A 16,981-nucleotide genomic window follows, 5' to 3' on the forward strand; every position below is an offset into this window, starting at 1 on the left:
CCCTGCCAACTTCAAAGAAATGAAGGACAAGGAGATTCAAACAAACTATTTTGCATTACAGAACTGTGATCAGATTAGGAACTTGCTACCAATTCACTGATAAGGACCCAAGAAGTCCATGAGAGAAAAAGTGACAAAAAATGTAAGAAAAACAGAAACTTCAACATCCAAGTAAGCGCTCCTTTGATGGTTTGAAAACTCGTGATTTAACTGAATAAAAAGCCATTTCAATGGTTTTTAGTATCTGTATATTTGTTTTATTTTGTTGTTGTTTTTTTCAAGTAAATGTGTTACTAAATCCTAACAGAAGAATTTAGATAAGTGTTATTTTACACACTGGATCTACAGAGTTGGTGGAAACAAATGGTCCTAAAAAAGAAATTAATATTACTTGAATCAAAATGTGCAGCTGTTTTCAAACATTATGCAAAGATGATGCAGATTTACTGACAACCTGACCAGCTTTTTCTAAGCTAACACAAACACAGGACTAGCCCCCAAAGCGATACATGCAAAAATACCAGCAATTTATCAGATGGCAATGAAAAATTAATGATAATAATGGAACCTGTGCTTTAGGAAAATTAATCTGGCAGAGGAAAGTAGGATTGAATGAAGTAAATAGAAACAGGTGTAGAAGAGAGAAATTAAAGACAATGCAGAATCAAAAAAGAATGAAAAGCTGAAACATGTAAGGTGTTTCATACACAAAATATTTACTGAGCCAGACACTGAAGAAACCATAATGAACAAACAGTCCAGTGAGGGAAATACACACTGAGAAACGTATACACAAATAAATACATAAATGTGCCCAGTGATACAAAGGAAAAGAACAGGCAAGGCCTGTTTCAGTTTGGGTGGATAGGCAAAGCTGTGCAAGTACAGTTCCAAAGACCAAGGGGAGTGGCCTGGCAGATGAGAAGGCAGGCAAGGATGTGATTATTACCCCAGGCAAAGGTAAGAGTTTCTGCCAAGGTCCTGGAGTATGGGAGTCTGGAATCTGGAAAATATTAAAGCCAGGCTGGAGAGCAACGGCATGGTGGTGCCTGATAATGAGAGTACCCTACTGTCAAAGGGAAGATGCTTCTACTCCAAGGACAGTGGAGTAGAAGGAAACACTGGAGAATTAAGGATTCAAAATTGAAACCTTAAGGATAGAGTAAGAATCGCAGCAGAGACCAGGTGGGAGGACCCTACTCCTACTACTACACGGAACAAGATAAAGGGTAGGAGACAGAGGGGTGCGAGTTACAAGTTGCAACAGTCATGAGTGCTACTCACCAAACAATTCATCTCTTCTTCCAGGCAAACAGATGGGACTGTACCTCCCTGCCCTTTGGAGCTAGCTAGGTATGGCCATTAGACTTGCTTAGCCAAGGCAACATAAGAAAAAGTGCTAAGTGGAAGTTAAGAGCTTGTGAGGGAGTCCCAACACTTTCCCTCAACACGTACCCACTACGTTTAAGATGGTGGCAGTCCCATCAAGCCAGGTTCCAGGACATGGACAACACGGTCCCCAGCCATCCTCAATGAAGAGGAAGAGTGAGAGGACAAAAATAAACTCTTCTGTTTTCAGCCACTGAGATTTAGGAGTGATCAGCCCACTGAGATTTAGGAGTGACTGATGCAGAAATAGAACATAATGGATGTAATGATGATGGAATGAGGAAGACCAAAGGAAATGAACAGAAGAGACAAAAGAGGAATTAGAGATTTCAAAGTCGATGACCATGAAAATGATGCAAGCATGCAAAAAGGAAGGCTGATTTGGGATAAAAAGTGACAATTATGCTTCACAGATGCTAAAGGTAAAGGACTGGAAGGACAATCAAGCACACATCAGGCAGGTTAACAAAAAAACAGATCAGAGCTGGGAGAAAAATCAAAACTGAGATAAAGATGTAGAAATTGCAATAAAGGTGTACAGCTCCCTTCAGAATAAAAGGAGGAGACTGAATCCTATGAACCAGTGGTGGAGAAGAGACCCTTTAGGGAAGCCATTGGATAGTGAGTGTGGAAAGCAGACAGAGTAAACACAGCAAAGGAGGAAGAAGAACCACAGAAGGGGACGGAAGGGTACTGAATGATATCCAATGCTGTAGACAACTGAAGACAAATTAAAAGAGTGAGAAGCCACCCCACACAAAGGACAGACATCAGACTGCAAGGTTACAACTAAAGGTCCCACTCAGGACACCAGGTCCAAGCCCCTGAACTCAACCACAAGCCCTACTGCTTTCCAGTACTGCAATGGAAGAATTTCCTCAAGTTATTATTCTTCTAAAACAAAACTTAATGGCAACACAAAAATAGTCCATGTTGCACAGTTTTTTAGACTATGTTAAGACCTTTAGATAGTTTGTAGTTGGTAAGCATTCTACATGTTCTACTCTGAAGAGTCAGCACTGTGACTTCAGGTACTTCACACATTTCAGATTAGTCCTTAGGAGAAGTTCCCACAAATGTTAGTACTGGACCAAAGAATAGGAGTTTGTTAAAGTTCTTGATACATATACACCAACCACAAAAAGGTTATATCATTCACCATGTTATAAAATATAGAAGACAGAAGTCTTATAAAATACTACATGAATGGGGCCGCTGGGGTTGTGCAATGGTGTACTCTACAAATAAGAGTGCCCAGGTTGCCCAGGCTTGCAAATACCTTTTCTATCTTTGTAAATTTGCAAATTTATCAGAAAGAATGGAATTTTATTTAAGTTAATGTTTCTCTAATTATAAGCAAGGCTGAACATCTTTTCCTGCTCTTTATTGGCTAATTGTATTCCTTTCTTTGAGGAATTGCCTATTAATGCCCTTTCTCACTTTTCTACTGGAGTGTTTCTTTTTAATTTGTAAGAACTCCTAATACTTAAAAAAAACTTAATACTATAACTGAGATACAGAAACAGATAAATACTGTTTCTAAGCTTATGTTTAACTTTTACATTTATGGTAGCTGTGACATACAGAACAGAGGTTTGTTTATATGGGAAAGCAGCCGGCACAGTGAGTAAGAACACATGATCTGCAAAATAACTATGTGACATGTACACAATGAACACTATTAGGCTGTAAAAAAGAAAATTTCATCCTTTGAGACAGTATGGATGGGCCTGAAGAACATTACACTAAGTGAAATAAGCCGGTGAGAGGAAGACAAATACCATATGATTTCACTCATATGTGGAATCTAAGGAACAAACTGAACTAACAAGCAAAACAGAGACAGACACATAGATGGTGAGCAGGATGACAGCTATGGTGAGGGGAGAGGGTAGGGGGTGGAGGGATGGAGCAAAAAGGAAAAAGGACTCAAGGACATGGACAACACTGTGGTGGTTGCTGTGTGGGCATATGGGGGAGAAATGATAATGAAAAAATACAATACATAAAATATTGTGATTAAAAAAACATGGTCTTAAGCCACAGTGCCCAGTTTCAAGACTCAGACCCTCCACTTACAGCTGTATATTCTAGGACAGAGTAAGTGCTCAATAAACACTAGCTCCAGATATATTTAGTCAAGATAATAAGCATTTTCCTTTATTAACATAATACAAGCTTACATTCATTAAGCACTTACTGTTAAGTACTTCATATATATTACCTTATTTAATATTTTTTTAATTCTCTAAAATAATAATACCTAACAATCCCAAGTCTCAAATGAGCAAACTGAGGCTTAGGTAAAGTGACTTGCTCAAAGGCCTGGGCTCATCAGTGACAAAGCCATGGCTCACCTCCCAAGCCCAGGCCAAACTGGTTTTCCTTTTTCATTTCATGCTCTAAAAATTCTTCTTCACCCCTACATGATTATTCACCCATGATTAATGCTGTTTCTATCATTCATTTTATAGGTAACTCTCACATTTTGTTACACTTATTTGATGGGGTTCCAACATTGTTTTATGCAGTATCATTTATTTAATAGTGCACTCACCATATCTGACTCTTCACATGATACCCTAAATGTTTACACACACACAGAGGTTTCAGAGTTTTCTCCTCCACAGCACAGACCTCTATCCTGTCCTTAGGCCTACATGACACAAAACTATCATATTTACCCCACAACTGCACTGAGGGGAAAATCTCCTTAAGAAGCATATGTTAATAGGCTGGTTTGAACTTCTTTCCTAAAACAGGTTTCACAAAGACAAGAAAAAAATCTTTTATGATGTGTTCTCAGCTAATCACTGACTTTTTTTTCCAAAACTGGCAACTGTATTTCTCAAAACTTCTCTCCCCTCCTCCCAAAACATGCCCCTCTTTGCCCAAGCTGCTCTGCTCACTTTTGGCCTACCTGGGCATCCTAAGCATTTGCTCAATCTCTTATTCTTTTCTGGGGTGGAGGGGGAGCCCCCCTTATGCAAGATACTTCCAGGTCCAGTTCAATTCTTCATAAATCCTTTCCTAGTATACCAGTTCAGTCATTTCATCTTCTTCAATTCTCTGCAGCAGGCATTTGACCCTTTAAATTTGCTCTTTTGTACTGTTATCCATCTTTTTACAGATGACTGACCTCTCTACGTGTTTAGATCATAAACCCTTCAGGACAAGGGCCTGCTCTAACAAAACAGCGTATCTTCGGCACCCAGCAAAAAGTACTAGCACAGAGCAGGCCCTCAATAAATGTGGATAAAAATTTCACAATTCCTTCCTTCCCTTTGCAAATTCAAGGCCCTCCCATCTCCTAATATTCAAACAAACTAGAAGCCAAAGAAATAGAACCTGTTGTTGATTATCTAGTTGGAGATGGGCCTTCACCGTGTTTCCTGTATTTTAGAATTATTTCTGTTAGGACTCCACCAGAGGGTGGAGAAAGACAGTGAGGTAAAGCTCAGGCCAGTTTAGTTGCTGATTTACTAACATATCTGATTTAAAATTACAGCCAAAATGAGATTTTATGTTACCAGAACACTTCAAAGAACACCACTTGGGTCTCACATTACCTACGATAATACTAGAATCCTGAGCTGACTGAACTGGGAGGGTGAGGAACGACCAAGCACATACGCTGGGAGATGATCAGTCCACATTTTCTGTTCATCCTCCAGCAACGCAAAGGAAATTTAGTAAGGACCTGACCTGGTTTCATTTCATTTCATTTTGTATTGCTAGGTCTCCAAGAGGCACAGAATGATATTGCTGGCAGGGGCTTCACATAGTAGAAGAGTTTGAAACTGAACATAACGAGATAAGATCAGTACAGAAGCCAGCAGCCAGATGACTTGGGCATATAAATCAGCAAACCCATACAAAGAGCTGTGTCACAATACTTAAACAAATCTTTCAGAGAAAGGATATTTTTAGGCCTTGAGTGATATACTATCAGATCTAGGCCATTATGATGCTATCTTTAATACACTGAGAGACCCAAGGTAAAATAAATACCTTCAGGAGTTCCAAAAGCAATCACAACTCGACTCTGCTCAGGGAATTATTTCTAGTCTTTCTTCTGAGCTTGCATATATTTTGAGCATGCTGCCCTCCTGATGATTCTAAATCATGGAAAGCTAATTCTAGAATCATGAGGACTGTTCTTTCATTACCCAAAGTCATAAATTATTTTTCCTACTGTATATATTACTGGAATATTACTAGTAGCACATCTGTTACTCTAAAACAAGCAACTTAAAATCAAAGCCTGTTGGTGGGGAAAGGAACTCTAGAAACAATCCAGTAAAGCCCCGTTTAATAGAACAAGAGTCCTGAAGTAAGCAACAGTACAAAGTGACTTAGTAGCTGAAAGAATATATGCCAAGCACTAAGAGTTTTACCTGTATTGCTCATTTCCTCACAACAGCCCTATAATTCAAGCACAATTATTATCTCCACTCTATAGATGAAGAAACTGAGGGACAACAAAGTTGTTATATGCCTAACATTGTATAGCTGATAAGAGGACCATTTTTAAAGGTCCACAAACCTAAACATTAAAAAAATAAAGGTATGAAAAATTTATGAGCACATCTCACTTTTACATTTTAAAGTTTGTTTGTTAAATGGAAGTCTTTACAACCCACTGAACTATTTGGTTGTTTCTGAACCCAGTACTGGCCACCCATTAATACTAGAGGCATGGGAAGAGGTAGTTAAATGGATAATCTATGCATTTTTTCTTTTAGTCCATCTGCAGAACTGCTTTATTAATCAGCTACTTAAGAATATTTAATAAGCATTTATTATGCTAGAGGCACTGTATTAGCTCTGACCCAAGTCATCAAAGATAGAGCAAAGTAATACTTCCATCCAAGCATAGATCAGTGGACCACAGGATTCCAAAGCCTGGCTTGGTTGTGGCTCTGCCTCCTGCACGGATCAGAGTTACTTTCTTAGATGCTCCTAGAACAAAGCTGAGCCAGAACCTGTGTGGGAGATTCACCTGCTGTGACTTCCTGGCAGACACAGGAGAGCAGCAAGAGGAAGGAAACAGTGGCAGAATACCTGGCAGGAAGTGAGAGAATTGAAATTTCTGGGTAATTTTATTATCTGTAACCTATCCCAAATTCCTCCGTCTGCAATGCAGAACCACTGCAATACATTTCCCATTCAGGGGGAGCCTTTCACTCAACAGAATAGGCTCATCTGCTTTCCTACAGTTTGTATTTGTTTCATAACAGGTTTCATCGAACAAGTGACCACAGATAAACAGCACTACAAATTGAGACACCAGCCCAGTGTTCATGCTTAAGGGTATTCAGGAAAAAAGACACTATTAAAAATGTCATAAGGTAACACAGTAGAAGAATGTCACACACAGGAATGAACAGTAAGTCACTACCAGTAGGCCATTCTCCAAAAGGAAAAGCAGATATTCAAGGACTGTTGCATATCAATAATAAGCAGAGTTGTGTCTATGTTGGCACTTCTGTGCTCAACAGAATGGCTTATTAAGCTAATACCTCCTCTTCAGTACAGGTCTGCCAGCACTTTGGAAATCATGGCAAAGTTATATTTTATTCACTCTTCTTTTTGCCACAAATCCCTATGAGAATAGTAGCCCCCAGTTTAAAGAACTAAGTTTCCTGTGAAACAGAGAGGATGCAGTCTGATACTTAACATACACATATTGGCTCAAGTTGGGAAGATGCAGATGTCCTACTAAAGCCAAATCAACAGAAATTAGTTGGGGTTAGCCCTGGCTGCCGTAGCTCAGTGGATTGAGCACAGGCTGGGAACCAAAGTGTCCCAGGTTCGATCTACATGCCTGGGTTGCAGGCCATAACCCCCAGCAACCGCACATTGAAGTTTCTCTGTCTCTCTCTATCTCCCTCCTTTCCCTCTCTAAAAATAAATAAATAAAATCTTAAAAAAAAAAAAAGAAATTAGTTGGGGTTATGGACGAGATGCCAGGTTCTGGTATTTTGCCAACTCCACCTCTACTCCATACCATCAATGGATCAACTTCAGTAAAACATAAAAATAGAATCCCTGTTTATTATGGAACAAATTAGAGTTTGTGGAATCTGGAGTGAGTGGGCAATTGAGAGAAAAATCAAACTGAGCAAGCTGAATTTGGAAATCAGCGAAACTTCATCTCCAATCTCCACAAACACCACTCATGCTATCCTGTGTTTGCCCAGGAAGGGCATCTATCTGCCACCAAAAAGATGCCCAGCCCCTGTTTTAAGGGACCTGGCACTCCACCCTGGTAATACCCCACAAACACTGCCACAAAGCCCAGTGAGTGAATCACTTCCAAGGCCCATCTTGTTGCATCATTCCAACAAACACCGTGAGTTACCCACCCACAAACAAGCCCCTTTCAAGAAAGCAAATGTCAGCGACAAGGCAAGTTGCTACTAAAAGTTTCCAGCTGCCGGGAAAAACACACTGCTGCTCAAACGTCACTCCTCTCCTGGACCATCCAATTGATCAGGCACACTGAGTTTCCCAATTTAGCAGGGCCAGCCCTGGCTGTGGAAAAGTTGATTTAAAACTTCATCTCCCTCACATCCAGGTGTCTATTCTCTAAAGATCTTAAACTACAACCAGATTAATCTCGGAGAAGCTTGCTTCATTTGCTTCAAATCCCCAAACTTCATAGTAATTTGCACTAAACTGAAGTTACCAACGGCTCCTGTCATTCCCCCTAACCCTTTATAAGAGGAGGCGAACCCTCAGGATGCCGGCTAGAAGAAGGGAGATGAAGAAGAGGATGAAGAGGCCCTTCCCTCTTGGAGCTTAGCCCATCCAAAGGGTCCGCAGGGCCATCTCCCAACCCTACGTTGCAGACTGGGAAAGGAAACCCCCATCTCCTTGCCCCTGCGCCCCTTCAAGCTACAGGTGTCCAGCCTCTCCACAAACCCCAGGAAAACAGGGCTGTGGGAGGGGCTAAGGGGGGGGGGGGTAATTTCCCATTTGGCAGAGAGAGGTGAATTGGCTGGGGGATGGGAAGCGGAGGTAGCGATCTCACTCCCAAGTAAGGGGCAGCAGTGGGGCGAAGACCTCCGGATGCAGGGTAGGATCTGGAAGTTGCTACCCCTCCAGTACCGTCGTTTTCTCCCCGTCCAACACCCCCGCCCATCTTTCCCACCACCTCTTAATATTTAAGACCCAGCAGGGTGGACTATTCCATCTCCGCCCAGCCCACTTAAAAGAGCATGGAGGAGGTGGCCGCCCGTCCACCTCCCTCCGTCCCTATCCCTCACTCACCAGGACCACCGAGCCCCGCACTACTTCCGACACGCTCTGCCGCAGCTCGGCCGCTGTGCCCGGCTTACTCAGCGCCCGGGTGAACTTCCGAGTCTCCGCCGAGGCGGGGAGCAGCGATAGCTGCGACATCCTCGCAGCTGCCGCCGCCGCCGCCGCCGCAGCGCCTGCTCCCGGAGTCTGGCCCGGCGGTGAGGCTGCCAGGTGCGTCCTCTGCGCCCCGCCCGCCGGAGGCTCCCAGCGCCTCCGCCTGTTTCCCTCTCAGCTAGTCCCGGGGACGCAGCCCAGGCCGCGCCCTCCGAGTAGTGTCACGCTGTAAGGCGACCCTATCCACGTCTGCAGTTCCGGGAGTTAGGAGCAGCACCTGGGCTCGCTAGAGGTTACGGTGGTTGTGGAGGCGGCGGCAACTCCCCCATGCCACCAGCCTCCCACCGCAGGCGCTGGCCCGGCCGCCTCTTCCGGGCGGGGTGTCGGGCTCGGCGTGAGGCGGGGCGGACGGAGGAGGGGGTGGTGCAGCAGGACCGCAGACTCAGCAGGGGTGTCCGGCCAGCACCGTGCTGCGCAGTGCGGGAGATGCACGCCGTGTGCCGCGCGGTGCTCCCAGCGAGGCTGGTGGGGACTCCAAGGAGCCCCTCCACACGGGTTAGATCCTCCCCGGGTCGCAGGCCCGATGGGCTAAGATGAGGGTGGTGCACGGCAGGAGGGCGCTTAAGCTCAGGGGAAGACCCTGGAACTGGTGCCTATTCCCAGGGACCCTGGGTTCCCTGACCGTGGAGCACCTCCAGAGCCCTGGGGACTCCGCGGTCACCCTCTCGGTCCGGGCGTGATGGCATCTTGTACCCCTGTAGGCCTGGGGCCTGTGGGGACGGAAGTTTCAAGAAAGTGGACTTTATAGGGCACTGAAAGAACACAGGGACGTTCAGAAGCCGCGTCGGTGCGGCCAGACGGAGCGCCCCAGAGGCTTCTAGAGAAATGTGTGAAGCTTCTGGGACCCTAAGAGCATCCAGCGATAAAGGACACTGTAGGCCGGAATCACTCGCTAATCATGCAGACACCCAGCTCGCAAGGGCGACCTGCTGCGTCACCTTGAACAGGATCAAAACTTCTGAGTTTTCTATATATCTCCTTTAAAGACAATCTGCAAGAGGCTGAAATGACAGAATATGCCTACCCAAAAGCTGGCGGCTGCGAGCAACCACCACTCGGAGGAATTTCTTCATATAGCCTTTCCTGCTTTCCCATCGCAAAGGACACTCATTACTTTTTTCTCTTTTCCCCTATTTTTTAAGGATAACCTGAGCAGCCTAACACTGACCCCGCGGGGAAACGTGCTGGGAAGGCGATTTTGCGTAGGGGCCTTAGCGCATGCTCAGTGGTTTGGATTTGGGCGGATTCTCGAAGGAGGGGGCTGGTTGGCCGGTTTGCGCAAGGCACGCCCCATACCCTGCTGATGGACAGCTCTTTACCTGCCAGCTTGGCTTCCGCAGTGTGAGCGTTCATCTCGCCACCCTTCAAGGGAATCCCAGTGGCTCCTACCGCCCTAGTGTCAGGGCCATTACTGCGGGGAAGGAGGCCGCTCATTGTGTCCCACCCTGGCAGAAAACCAAACACTGGCTTAACGCAGAGTCTTAAAGTTGTAGAGAAAACTACCAATCCAGTGCTAGAAGCAAAACACTGCGGTTCATGACTTAATGGGCAGGTCTGCCACATAAGACTGGAGGTTAGGCATGCAATCAGCACTCAGTAAATGCTTGTTGGTTTTCATTGTTTTCCTAGTCTTATGTTTTCCTAGTCTTAATCAATTGGAACCTAGGATGTGGCACTGAGTGAGCCTGACAGCCTGGAAGAGAAACAAAACAAGTAATGTGTGCATAGTAAAAACAATCTCACACAAATCTACTTCCTCTACGAAATCAGGGAATGGCGTAGACATTTTCCAGGCCTTTTCCGTTCCAAGAGTAGACTGGGTAATCCCAATAGGATAGGGAGATACAGGGCAGCCTCTCGAGCTGTTTTATAAGACCATCCACACCCCAAATTTACACTTCTGAGCTACACTGGTATATGTTAGCTCAGTTCTTTTTGTTTGTTTGTTTGTTTTTTATTCTCATCTGGAGGACTTTTGTTTTTTACACTGCTTTTAGTGAGAGAGAGAGGAACTTCAATGTGAGAGAGAAACATGATTGGTTGCCTTGTACATGACCATGACTGGCTGGGAATGGAACTGGAAACCTGGATATATGCCCTAATGGAAAATTGAACCCTGAATCTTTCAGTCTACCAGACAACACTCCAACCAAATGAGCCACACCAGCAAGTACTGTAAGCTCAGTTCTTACCTGAACTGTCAGATGCTAGCCTGAGAATTCTAAATTAAGATGGCCCTTTCCAGTTTCTGACTCCTGAATAAGTCCCAAACAGCACAAACCTTTACCCACCATATTAACTTTAGTTGCTAAACAATATCTACTTCCATAGAAGGGAAATAGATTATAAATATTAAAAACAACAACAGAAGCACACAAAATTGTGGGGCTTTTTTCTTTTTTTCTTTTTTCCTTTTTTGTTTCGTTTCATTTAATGAATACATGAGTGAAAAAAAGAGCACATATATCTGGATAGTGAAGAGTTCCTCACCCTTCTAATTTCATTCTGATCTCTACCAGCCCTAAATTCTGTGCTGGCTTGCTGACTCATTAGATTCTAGAATTCAGATTTTCATTTGGGAAGCAGGGGGTGAAGTGTAAGGTGCTGACAGTAGTCACTGACAGTATCTAACCAAGTGCAAGTTCTTATAGTCAAGAAAGAAGCATGGAAATGTGAACTAAGCCCAGGAAGACTGATTTTCCAAGCAACCTAGAGCTGAGACCTTTCTATCTGGTAAAGTGTGTTGTTAACAAATAGAACATTGCTCATGTTTAAGTTTCAGCAGAAACTTGGTTCTACTGTTATGGGTTGAATTGTATCCCTCCAAAATAAATATTGGAAGTGCTAATTCTGGTGCCTATGAATGTGACCTTATTTGCAAATAAGGTTTTTACAGATGCCAAGTTAAAATGAGGTCATACTGGACCAGCATGATTGACATCCTTATGAGAAGAGAAGAGACACAGATGCAGATATACAAGGAGAATGTCATCTGGCAACAAAAGCAGAGGTTGGAATGATGCATCTTGACATCAAGAACACAAAAGATTGCTGGCAACCACCAGAAGCTGCACAAGACAAAGGATTATTCCCTTGAGCCTTTGGAGCGAGTATAGCCTTATTTAAACCTTGATTTTGGAATTCTAGCTTTCAGGATTCTAAGAAAGTAAATTCTGCTGTTCTAAGACATCTTGTTTGTGGTACTTTATTAAATAAAGAACCTTTGATAGCTAATATATTTACTAAAGCCTTTTTTTTTAAATCCCCACCTAGAATTGTGTGAGTTTTTAGTGCATCAACTCCTGGAGAGAGGCAGTCACACCTTTACAAAAGGAGCATCAGCTCCAAATGAAGGCACTTTGTAGAATGGGAATGGATGGTGTTTTAAGTGTGGTGGAAGATACAGCCATCTGCTTGAGGAGTGACTCTGTCTTGGTTGTCCCAAAGCTGTAGAAAGAAAATTTTCCTTTAGTTGAAGATGAGATTAATAGACAATGGAGATATAATTGTAGCCAGTTTTGAAAAATTGCATATAAATGACTGTACTATGCTCAAATATTTCTAATGTTTAAATAACTTCTTACTGTGTAATTTCCTGGTTAGGTTTGCTATAGGATTTGTATATGTCTTAATGACACATAATTCACTTAAAATTTTTTTCCAGGTATATCCTGAAAGAGCACATCTGTTATTAGCATAAATAAAAATTAAACTCTAAAGGGTAGTCAGACCTGTGGACTATAGCATCCATGGAAGTGTAGAGGAGGATTTCGTTCTTTATTTTATCCTTGCATTAAGCACATTTTTAAAATAAGCATATATTAATTTTATACTTCTTTTTTCCTATGAAAGTTGAAACTTTTATTAAAAATATGAACCCTGTTGTATACAAGGCATTATTACTAGAGATCAAAATTTATAATAATGAAATTTTGAAGTTTCTTACAATCTAATGCTGCATAGGCTTTGAATTTTTTATGTTGGTAAAATACATGTAATATAAAGTTTACTATTTTAACCATTTTTAAGTGTACAGTTCAGCGGCATTAAGTATATTTGCAATGGTGTGCAACCATTGTTAACATCCATCTCCAGAACTTTTTTCATCATGCCAAACTGAAACTCTATAGCCATTACACAGTAATTCCCCCTTCCCTCAGTTTCTGGCAACCACCATTCTATTTTTCTGTCTCTAGGAATTTGACTACTCTAGGTACCTCATATAAATAGGATCATATGATATAATTATTTTTGTGTCTAGCTTATTTCACATAGCACGTGTCAGAACTTCCTCCTTTTAAGCCTGAACAATATTCCATTGTGTGTGCGTGTCATATTTTTTTTAAATCAATTCATCCATCAATGTACACTTACTTGGGTTGTTTCCCCTTTTGGCTAGTGTGAATAATGCTGTTGTAAACATGGTTATACAAATGCTTCTTTGGGCCTCTACTTTCAAATATTTGGGCATACACCCAGAAGTGGAATTGCTGTATCATATGGTAATTTTACATTTAATTTTTTGACAAACCATTATACTGTACTGTATTTTCTAAATGTTTCTTATAATGCTTGTTTTCTAAGAACACAGGTTGATTAATTTTAGAAAAGCTTTTTAAAATTTTGCTAACACATGTAGAAGACACAACCTTTCCTTCAAGATAGATCATCTGGGGAAAGGTATGCAATTAATATAACACATGAGTTCACAAACACCAGTTAGAGTTAATGGTACTGGAGGAATACAATCCCCACTTCCACTTCTATTTTATTTTTTAAGACTTTATTTATTTATTTTTAGAGGGAGGGAGGGAGGGAGAGGGAGGGAGGAGGGAGAGAGAAAGAGGGAGAGAAACATCAATATGTGGTTGTCTCATGCATCCCTACTGGGGACCTGGCCTGCAACCCAGGCACGTGCCCTAGACTGAGTGAACCAGCAAACCTTTGGTTCACTAGCTCGTGCTCAATCCACTGAGCCACACCAGACAGGGCATCTTTCACTTCTATTTTAGTCAGGAGAGGTTCCTAGAGGAGATGCAATGTAAGATCTTTAAGAGATCATTGAGACCAGGGTTTCTCAAACTTTATTAGGCATAGAAATCAACTGGGGATCTTGTTAAAATGCAGGTTCTGATTCAGAATGTCAGGTCTGGTGCCCCTAATTTTATAGTTCTAACAAGCTCCCCAGTGATATCAAACTCTTCACTGATGGAGATGGTGATCATCCACAGACCACATTTTGTGAGTGGCAAGCATTTAGACTTCCGTTTCCAACAGTGTGCCAAACCACAGACCCTTAAAAATGCTCTAACTGACCTTTAAATTTTAAGGGGAAAGACCAAACATCCAATGGGAAAATGGACAAAACTCATAACCAAACGATTCATAGAAAAGATATAAAATGACTGGTAAATACCCTCCTGTCAAACACTATCCTGCTTAATATTTGGGGTTGCGTTAAGCCCCGCAAATAAGGCATTACTGTTTTTGTTTGATATAGTCAATATTTGATTAGATATGCTCACATATTTATTAGTTGATCTGTTCACCATTCTTTCCAACAGTTCATTCCATTCATTCCAGATCTTTCATTAGGGATCACTTTTCTCTTACCCAACAGTAAACCCAATGACAGTTTTAGTATCTATGTAGTTTCTCTCATAAAATTCTAAACACACAAATTCTTCCACCATTATGATGTATCTTGAGAGTTACCGGTGTCATAACCGAACTTTCTTGTCCTTACCTGTTCTCTCTGCAAAACTTCAGGCAAAGGGAAGCATTAACCAGTACCTCTTCCTCACTTAGCTTGACACCCCAGTTTCAATGGTTCGGCCATCCAACAAGCAGAGAAAAAAAAATCCAGCTGCATCAACATCCCCTCTAAATAAATGAAGGTTTACCATTAAAGTGAAGGAATAGTTAACCTGTAATATACAAACAAAATGTAAGGAATTGTTAGTAAAATGATCCTACTAACTTATAAAGACTGCTTTTTATTTTTTTAATTTTTAAAGATTTATTTACTTTTCTGTGCTTATGGAGTTCTTTTTCTTTTATAAAATTTGTTATTTTTTATTTTTTTGCATTAACATTTAGTGCCCTTATACCCTCCCACCCTGCAATTATCACCCTATTGTCTATGTCCTTGAGTTCTTTTCCCTTTTTGCTTGATCCCTCCACCCCCTAACCCCACCCCACCCCACCATAGTTGTCAGCCTGCTCTCTATCTGTGAGCCTGTCTCTATTTTGCATGCTAGTTCAGTTTGTTCATTAGATTCCACATATGAGTGAAATCATAGGGTATTTGTCTTTTTCTGACTAGCTTATTTCACTTAGCATAACATTCTCCATATCCATTTATGCTCTCATGAAGGGTAAAATTTTCTTTCTTTTTTTTTTACTGCCCAAGAGTATTCCATTGTGTAAATGTTCCATAGCTGTTTATTCATTCATCTACTGATGGACACTTAGGGAAGGGAGGAAGAAAGAAGGGGAGAGAAACATCACTGTGTGAGGCAACAATGATCAGCTGCCTCTTGCATACACCCCAACAAGGACAACCCACAACCCAGACAAGTGCCCTGACCAGGAATCAAATCAGTGACTTTTTGCTTTATACAACACTCAACCAACCGAGCCACACTAGTCAAGCAAGAGTAAGGTTTTTTTATTATTTTCAATTAAATATGTTATTGTTCTATTACAGTTGTCCCAATTTTTCCCCCTTTGCTCTCCTCCACCCAGCCTGCGACCCACTCCCTCAGTCAATCCCTACCCTATTGTATATGTCCATGAGTCATTCATACATGTTCCTTGATTAGTCCCTTCCTCTTCTTTTCACCTTATCCCCTTCCCTCTACACCTCCAGTCACTGTCAGTCTCTTCTTTCTTTCCATGCATCTCACTCTACTTTGCTCATTTGTTTTGTTCATTGGGCTCCTCTTATAGGTGAGATCATGTGGTATTTCTCTTTCACCACCTGGCTTATTTCACTTAGATTGATAGTGTCCAGTTCCATCCATGCTGTTGCCAAGGGTAAGAATTCCTTCTTCCTTTCTGCTGCTTAGTATTCCACTGTGTAAATGTACCACAGTTTTTGATCCACTTGTTTACTGATGGTCACTTAGTCTGTTTCCAGCACCTGGCTGTTGTAAATAATACTGCTATGAACATAGGGGTGCATAGGTTCTTTCGAATTTGTGTTTCAGGGACTTAGGATATAATCCAGCAGTGGAATCACTGCGTCCAAAGGCAGTTACATTTTAATTTTTTGAGGAAATTCCATACTGTTTTCCACCTGGCTGCACCAGTCTGTATTCTCACCAACAGTGTATTAGGGCTCCTTTTTCTCCACATCCTCACCAGCACTTATTGTTTGTTGATTTATTAATGATGGCCATTCTGAGATGGTGAGATGGTATCTCATTATGGTTTGCATCTTTCTGATGGCTACTGATGTTGAGCATCCTTCCATATGTCTATGAGCCATCTCTATGTCCTCCTTGGAGAAGTGTCTTTTCAGGTCCTTGTCCCATTTTTTTAACTGTATTGTTTGTCTTCCTGATGTTGAGTTGTATGGTTTCTTTTTATATTTTGGAGATCAAACCCTTGTCTGAGGTATCATTGCCAAACATATTTTTTCATATGGTCAGTTCCCTTTTCATTTTGATGATTCTTTCTTTAGCCATGCAGAAGTTTTTTAATTGAGTAGTCCCATTTGTTTATTTTTCCTTCATTTCCCTTGCCCTAGGAGATATATTGACAAAATATTGCTACATGAGATATCTGAAATTTTAGTGAGTATGTTTTCCTCTAGGATTTTTATGGTATTGAAACTTATATTTAAGTCTTTTTATCTATTTTGAGTTTATTCTAGTGTATAGTGTATTGAGTTTATTCTAGTGTAGAATAAACTATAGTGTATAGTTTATACTATAGTGTATAGTTTATTCTAGTGTCTAGTGTCTAGTGTCTAGTGTTGATGGTCTAGTTTCATGTTTTTGCATGTACCTGTACAGATCTCCCAACACCATTTATTGAAGGGGCTATTTTTAACTTCATTCTGTGCTCTTGTCCGCTTTGTCAAGAGTTAATTGACCATAGAGACATGGGTGTATTCCTGAGCTCTCTATTCTGTTTCATTGATCTATGTGTCTGTTCTTATGCCAGT

The 16,981-nt window shown here is 41.6% G+C and overlaps 1 protein-coding gene across 5 annotated transcripts in view; it reads right to left on the bottom strand.

Annotated features, from left to right (window-relative positions):
* The window catches only part of DOCK9 (dedicator of cytokinesis 9), a 337,662-nt gene extending 328,547 nt beyond the window's left edge, over positions 1–9,115 (bottom strand). For all 5 annotated transcript variants that reach the window (XM_045821862.1, XM_045821859.1, XM_045821855.1 and 2 more), the window contains exon 1: positions 8,665–9,115. In XM_045821862.1, the coding sequence (XP_045677818.1) occupies positions 8,665–8,793 (129 nt within the window). In that variant the 5' untranslated portion in view covers positions 8,794–9,115. The remainder of the gene's footprint in view (positions 1–8,664) is intronic.
* Between the last annotated feature and the right edge of the window lie 7,866 nt (positions 9,116–16,981).

This window comes from Phyllostomus hastatus, unplaced genomic scaffold, assembly GCF_019186645.2.
Source record: "Phyllostomus hastatus isolate PE091 unplaced genomic scaffold, TTU_PhHast_1.1 phas_scaffold_46, whole genome shotgun sequence".
Taxonomy (NCBI): Eukaryota; Metazoa; Chordata; class Mammalia; order Chiroptera; family Phyllostomidae; genus Phyllostomus; species Phyllostomus hastatus.